Genomic DNA, 7,972 nt, shown 5'->3' with positions numbered 1-7,972 from the left:
TACTCAAATTGTGGACGTATTATTCATGCAACTGCAACTCGTCGTACCAAACGGGCATTTCATACTGATGGAAAAGATGAGAGAACAAGCATAGCTTCTCCCCTTCATCCTAATCAAATCGTAGTGAATCCGAGAAGATCCTCACCATTCATCCAAGTAGACTACGACAAAGTAAAATACCATTAACATCAATTGAAACCTGTAAATGGTGCATATGGATGTCATGTCACCCACATAAAGACGTCCTTAATGAAAGGTAAATAGGCTTTTCCTCTAAATGAACAGTACAGTTTCAACTCGTTGCACCCAAGCCTCTTGCTTTTGGACGTCTCACTGCCACTAAGGGATTGACCATGCCTTGTGACTCCTTGCCAAGGCCCGAGCCTTCAACAAAGCCCATTTTTGCCATCATCTTGGATCCAAATCCCCTGGTATGCTTTTCAAAACTGCCAAATGTTTGAGTTTCTTTCCTCGCCAATTTCTCATTTTTCCCAGAAAACTTTCCACCTGATCCAACTGACATAGGTTGAGATAGCATTTTTGTCGATTTATCACTTGTTTCAGGGACCTCAGCACCCAAGCCAAGTGATTTAGGCCGTTGAAGCACTTCAATGGGCTGCGCCATGCCTTTTCCATCCTTTCCCAAGCCTCCACCCACAAATCCCATCTTGGCCAACATTTTTGACCCGAACCCTGTGGTGTGCATCTCAAATGCACCATATTCCACTGAGTCAGAAACCTCTTTGCTTTCAGTTCCTATTTCATTTGTTTCATTTGATTCAATGGTTCTCGACTCAGAACTCATAATACCACTTGAGATGAATGACAGAGGCTGAGCTGCATAGGATCCTACTTTCCCGGCCCCATTTATCTTTCTCGCTTCCCTACTAGCATGGTGGGTTGATATATTCTTACTTGATTTTCTCCGGGAAGATTGTGAGTTTGAAGTGGCATTTCCATCTCGATCTGCTTTAACATACTTCTTATTGCTCACCGTGAAATCATCATCCTCGTGATCTGCTCCTATCAGCTGAAATACAGAAACAGCGCATCTAAGTTAAACACGGAAGAGAAATTGTAACTTCTTGGACTAAAGACTCAGCTTGTATGTAAAACTGAAGGGTGGAAGGGAAAAAGGAAAAATCAACAAAACTAGGAATGGAGTGGATATACAAGATCCAATACCTTCTCCATGCGAATTTTATCACTGGGAGATGGCATACATGTATGCTGTGTTCTGATCACCGTCACAAACCTGAGAAACAATACACCATGTTTTTACTTTGAAAATCAGTACACAAGTCGTTAGCCAAAAAGCTAACAATTATAATATATAAGATGTACAGCTGATACAAAAAATGGGAAGTCCCACAATTGGTAAGCAACCATAGATCTGCTCAAAGCCAAAGCCATAGCCACGCCCGCAGACAAAGACAAAATATGTAGCAAGTGCAGGTGTAGCGAGGCAGTTGTGGCCAAAAATAGAGACCAACAGGCATAAAAACAGCCTTGCACTAGTACAAGTTGTGTAGAATACTTCCAGAACATTCTAGGGATCATGTTGAATATTGAATAGGGACCATTCTAGATTGTTCCATTTGCAACTATCTTAGTATTTTGGTGGAAATGCTATTAAAAAAATCTAAATGCTCACTTCAGGAGGTGTAACTATAAATCGAGGTAGGAAGCTCATTTGTTCCACCAAGTTGTAAAGTGCAATTTGAGAAAAATACAAGGGCATTCACATAAACTCAGTTCTTCATCTTTCCTAACCCTTATATTATTCCATTCTTGACTCCTTATTTAGTTGTGCCGCCTCCGCATAAATCTCATCAACCCAACTTCCAAAAGGCTGAATTAGCTAAGACCAAGGGCAGACAGTGACTAGATAATTGTCACACAGGTCTTGAAATAGTGAAGCCCATGACGCGAGCTTAGAATATCCTCTTGGGTCATTTTCATTGTCAACAAAGGTTTGCGTCATTGGCTATACACCATCAAGCCTGGAGTTTCAAAGCTAAGGCAAAGATTCCTTAAAGTTGAGATAATAAAATGACCTAGACACAACATCGTTCTTGCTATCAAGTTAATTTATAATGTGATATCAGGATAGACAACCCATTCAATATCACGTGTTAACTTATTGTCGAACATTTAGACGTGAAATACTAAACTACAGGTTTTAGTTGAAAGGAAACCAATTTACCATTGCCAAAACATGGAACCTCCAACTTGCCCTAACTTCGTAAGAATGTAAGTGCTAAAAATCCATATGGCAGAGGGAAATGCTAAAAATCCATATGGCAGAGGAAAGCCATTCTTTCCTTCCCAAAAATTAAAGAACGAGAAGAACAGTGGCATGGGCATTCGGCAATCAACCCAATACTCATAAATAAATAAATTATCTCAACACTTTGACTGACAGTTTAAATATATTGAAGGAAAGTAATATTTGTTATTACCATATAACTCAAAAAAATTGAAGGTAACATACTGTACCTCTTCTTGCCAGATCCTTGGCAATCACTTCTCAAGCGATAAATTGCAGCTAGTTTCCGAACCTATACAAGTCAAAACCAATTGTTAACACAAAAAAAGGGGACGTAAGATGAAGATGAATTTAATCTAGTACCGGTGTTAGAAGTTCTCTTAGATTGTATTTTGTGGTCTTTTAAAAATAAGCCCCTACTCGTCAAACAAGAGATGCTTTACTTATGTGTAAATTCTGTTAGACTAATTTCGAATTTGAGCAGAAAACCCACAGAAACAACATATTTTTCATCAGGGGAAAGAGGAGAGATTAGGTTTGAAATGAAATTTCAAAATTGGCTCTTTGCCCCTCATTGCATTGCACCTTCAAAAACAGATAGAGTCCTAATCCCCTTCCTCTTTCCCTCCTTCCAATTTTAACAAAAAGCATGTCACTATTTGAACGGACATACAGTGCAAAAGATGAGGCAACATGAAAACACAGTCCCACAAAAAATATTCATATAGATACAGAGAAGGGAGAAGACATCAGATGAAAATTTTAAAAACCTTGACATTGAACCAGCAAACTCACTGTTAAACTATTTGGAAAAAAATTTCATACAACCAAAATGTTGAATATGACATATATTCAAGTTAATGATGGACTTCTAATATCGATTGATGTCCATTAATTGAATTATTGCAAATATAACAGTCTTCAGAGATGCTCACTCCACAGAAGGAAAAAAGCTCACACGATTATAAACGGAGGGAAATGATAACTAAAGGAATGGAGGTTGATAGCTAGAGGAGTGGAGGTGTAGCCTGATTACCTGAGAACAATCACGTGTGGGCATAGGCTGGAAAGATAACATATCAACTCCATCCAAAACCATCTGCTGCAACTTCTACAGTTCAAAACAGAGTGTTGGTCATTTCCAAGACTTCACTAAACAAACCTTATTGAATAATACTGATATTTGAAACGTGAAAGACAATTACCGAGTCAAGTTCCCAGTTGGCTTAAGGTAGATTATAACACATTCTCAAGTAACATCTATAATAAGAACATTTCTCTTAAAGAAACTTCCTTTCTACTATAACAAATAGTCACACCTGACCTTAAACATACATCAGAACAGGAGCAGAAAGACAAAGTAAGATGGTATTGATGAATAGCTGGGGTAAAATAAGAGAACAAAAACGACCATGTCTCCACATCAGTCACATCACAGGTATATACCAAATTTTCTGAGCTATTAGCCATAAAACTCTGTACCTGCCTGAGGCACAATGTGTGCCTAAGACTTCAAGGATATCAAGTCTAACTGACAAAACCTCCCATTTGTAAAGCTGATTTTAAAACAGTCATACCTATTTTGGCAGCCCATTTTCACATTCACGATTCAAGTAAAAAAACTAATCATATATGCTCTGGCTCATAAGCCTCTGAGTCGAGTATAACCATAAGCACATAATTGAATGGATCACACAACTAAATGGCTAGTGCATAAAATAAATTTAAACATCGCTCCAACTTAGCACAGGATATTATGCCTGCCATCAAAAGCTTTAGGACTAAGAAGTACTTGCTAATAATGACAACTTGAAATGAGAAACATGCTAGAAAAGAGATTAACAACCGTTCTTACGTATATTATGAACCAGAATAATAGATTTAGGATAGGAATGTGGAATATTGAGAGAAGAAAAATCTTAAAAACTACTAAATGATGTGTGGGAGAAAAATTAACATGGCTTGCATGGAAGGGGTCAAATGAGTGAGTGAGAAGGCACAATAATTAGAGATAAGCTTTGGCAAAAGGGCAAGGATAAATAAGAAGAAGAAGAACAGAGAGAGAGAGGAGGAGAAAAAAAATAGGGAAGGAATAATCATTAAATTGCTTGAAAACATGAAGTCTTAGAAGTTAAACAGGCTAGGGAAAGGATAATATTAGTTAGATTTGTAGAAGGAGAAAGTTGATTAGCGTAATTGGTGTGTACTCTCCCAAATATGACTAGACAAGGCAATAAGGCAACAGTATTGGGAATCCTGCCCCAGATAAGATCTTTGTTGCAAGAGATTTGAAGAATTGTCTAGGAAAAGGTAACTAACTCAGGATATGAAAGAATATGTAGTAATTTTGGTTTTGGGATCGAAATGAAAAAGGTAACACTACTTTGGGCTTTGGGTAGGCATATGATTTGGTGTTACTGAATACATGCTTTAAAAAGATAGACACCCACCACATAACTCAAAAATGGGCAAAAGTACAACCACATGGATATTATCTTTGCTAGAAAAGTGAATGTGTAAACAGGGCAATGATTGTAAGGTAATTCTAGTTAAGAGCTTAACTATACAACATAAGTTAGTGGTGCTTGACATTGATATTAAGAAAAGGAAAAGATATACCAAAAGAGACAAGAGAAACATAATCATAATACTTCATCATTCAGAATTCCTTTTTCAAGAATCGGAATCTAGAAATCAGAGGCAATTGGCATTATGAGGATGCCCAAGCCACAATGCTGGCATGAGTAAAATTTTCACAAGAAATGAGGAAGACCAAATATGAACCCAAGATAAACACTATCTGGCTCAAAAACAGAGTTTGCTTTCCTTCTTACCAAATTTATCTGCTGAAGATCTACACCACGGCGAATCATTCTATCCAGACGCTTTGCTGCCATCATTTCTTTGCGATGCTTCTTTTTTTCACCTGAGATCATTAACTACCAGTATATGCAACGAGATTGAAGGCATGTGAACAAATAATCAAAGGCTAAAAGAAAGCAATATCAATGATCATAAGTAACAAACTGAATTTTATTTCCTCACTTGGTAAAATCTACGGGGTAAAGAATAAAATAAATTATTATAAAGAAATATCAAAACATGACTCCCCATCAAATCCACCACACAGAAGAATAATAAATAAGCATCTAACAGAGTTTGAATAATCAATTACCATGAGATTCAATGTAACAGCAGTACTCACCTGGTATTCTCCTGAACTTCTTGTTCTTGCGACCTTCAGAAGGCCAAGATTGTGGAAATCTAGCGACCTGTTTCTTTCTCCCAGAAGCATTTCTTGGATCCTTTACAAGCATTATATCATCCAGAGCAGATGACCAAGCATACTTAACAGCTGGAGATTTGCGATCTTCCACGTGATTTTTTCTTCCTGATTCAGGCTTCCTCATACCATACTCTCTCGATGCCTCCTGAAGAGCAATCCCACCCAACTTCTCTAGAGTGTCATCAAAGTTCACCTTAGAATTGCTACGACTGCCAGACACATCAGAAATATGTCCAACCAACTGATCAGCATTTACAATGTTGTACGCCCCACCAATGCCCTCAAAGTAATCTGCGGCGACTTCTTCATCAATGTCTGAACCACTATATGACGAGCCATCACTATCAGATGATGTGCAGGAATCTTCTGTGTCGTGAGAACCTGAGCTTTCTTCATCAATCAATTCTTCTTCATCCTCATCAGAGATATCATGAGTATATATTTTCCTACCTCCAATTAGCAGAAAGCCTGTACTTTCCTCCTCAGTTGACATCTCCGCCAGGAATTCCTCATCAATTTTGGTATTTGCACCTTGAACAAAATCAACATCAGCATCCATCTCATCCTCCTCAGAGGAAGCTGAGTCGAAAGTAGAACCCTCTTTCTCAACCATTTTGGACGATGATCCAAAACCGCTCGGAGTTGCTTCCATTTCATCATAGAAACCCAATCCCCTGTGCGAGCTATCATCCAATGTGAAATTCGTAGTATAGTCATACATACATTCAACAGGTTGGGGTTCCTTAACTGGTCCTTCGTCCATATAGGCAACAATTGGGGTCTTCCCAGAATCAATCAAAACTATAGGTTTTGACTTGTCAAATTTGTTCTCTCCGTTTTCACCCATGTCCGTAAATGCATTTTCCTGACCATAAAGAGAATTATCGTCGGTCCAACATTTCACTAGCAAGTTAAATACATCATATTAAGAATTTTTATCTGTATCCAGTGAATTAGGGATCAACAAAATATGGTAAACAGCAATACAAATCTCTATAGTTTAGAAACATTTATCTATACGAAATGAACTAAGAAAATCTTTTTGACGATATTACAAATTAGGTTTTTCATTTTTTTCTTTACACACTTGCACCAAATTAATCAAACTTTACTGTGGAAAATGGTTATAAACTAAAATTCTGCAGAACATATTACTTCTACGTTCTTCATTTTTCAATAATTAGGTTTTTCATTTTTTCTTTAAACACTTGCACCAAATTAATCACACTTTACTGTGGAAAATGGGTATAAACTAACATTCTGCAGAACATATTACTTCTACGTTCTTCATTTTTCAATAAAAGAGCCACAAATGTATTTTTAGCAACCCCCCCCCCACCCCCCCTCGGAAAAATAAAAAGGAACCTTTCCCTCAAAACCGAAAACAAGCGCGCTTCAGAAATCAGAAGAAAATCTTAGAGATCTCAAAAAATAAACATCTCAGCTAAAATTTTTGATCATTAACCGATTTCATCCTCGCACACAGAAAAATATTACAATATATGCTCTTCACGAAAAATAAACATAAAAGTATACCTTTGTGTACACGTAGCCGATTGCATTTCCTCTACTCTTCCTAGACTCGCTGCTGGGACCCGAACCCGAACCGGGTTTCGTATCCGAATTGCTCCCTTTTCCTCCCCCGGATCTCGAAGCCGACTTCGATTTCCCATTTCCGCCGTTATTCCACTTCCTCCCTAACAGAAAAAACTATCTCTAAAGAAAAGGAAATAAATACTTTTATACACGCACGGTTTAATCATAAAACCAGAAATTAATACCTGTAGAAGGAGGAGGACTAAAAGCGGACCAATCAGATAATACCCCACCTTCTACAAAGAGGGCTCCTTTAGAAGAAGAAGCAGAGCCCTGTGACCTGCGGCTTTTCGCTTTGTTTGACTTTTTTCTGTTATTTCCACCCATAATTATTTATCGCCGCGGATGTAGATACAAATGTACGTACGTATATTGAGTGTGTGTGTTCTGCGTGTTTGTGCGGCGATGGAGGCGGTTAACGAACCGGTGGTGAGAAGGAGATGAAAGAGATCTCGGTTGGGCAACGATGGATTATAGCGTGATATAGGATGTAGAGTCCCGTCGTGGTTGATAAATTAGAGGTTGTACGTTTTGAAATTATAAGAGGAATTCTGCACGTACAAGTACTCATTGCGTTGCATATGTTACATTAGCTTGTTGCCTGCTGAAAGGAATGTACTACAAAATATTCTCCCAATAAAAGAAAAGAGGAAAATGAAAATTAATAACACTGTGTGTTTCTTTTTATTTTTTGTATTGGGGTTAATTTTTCTAATGGTCACTAATTTTACATTTAGTGTCATTTTAGCTATGAAACTTAAATTTGTTTTAAACTCATCACTGAACTATACCAAATATTTAATTAAAACTATCGATTCAAT

The 7,972-nt window shown here is 37.6% G+C and overlaps 1 protein-coding gene across 1 annotated transcript; it reads right to left on the bottom strand.

Annotated features, from left to right (window-relative positions):
* Positions 1-7,755, bottom strand: LOC111386838. The gene is made up of 8 exons (XM_023011320.1): positions 7,337-7,755; positions 7,092-7,252; positions 5,475-6,420; positions 5,104-5,195; positions 3,306-3,380; positions 2,500-2,561; positions 1,186-1,255; positions 1-1,030 (listed from the first exon to the last, which is right to left on the bottom strand). The coding sequence occupies exons 1-8, from the start codon at positions 7,476-7,478 to the stop codon at positions 293-295; spliced, it is 2,286 nt and encodes a 761-aa protein (XP_022867088.1). The 5' UTR covers positions 7,479-7,755; the 3' UTR covers positions 1-292.
* Between the last annotated feature and the right edge of the window lie 217 nt (positions 7,756-7,972).

This window comes from Olea europaea, unplaced genomic scaffold (assembly GCF_002742605.1).
Source record: "Olea europaea var. sylvestris unplaced genomic scaffold, O_europaea_v1 scaffold374, whole genome shotgun sequence".
Classification (NCBI taxonomy): Eukaryota; Viridiplantae; Streptophyta; class Magnoliopsida; order Lamiales; family Oleaceae; genus Olea; species Olea europaea.
Note: the sequence above shows the minus strand (reverse complement) of the source record. Positions and strands in the feature narration are given on the sequence as shown.

Bases quoted from the DNA above. Each gene is read 5' to 3' on its own strand.
- LOC111386838 (XM_023011320.1), bottom strand. From the start codon at position 7,478: ATGGGTGGAAATAACAGAAAAAAGTCAAACAAAGCGAAAAGCCGCAGG. The intron at 5,196-5,474 runs GTGAGTACTGCT...TAATGATCTCAG, and splicing joins GAAGTTCAGGAGAATACCAG to GTGAAAAAAAGAAGCATCGC. The intron at 1,031-1,185 runs GTATTGGATCTT...TCTGTATTTCAG, and splicing joins ATAAAATTCGCATGGAGAAG to CTGATAGGAGCAGATCACGA.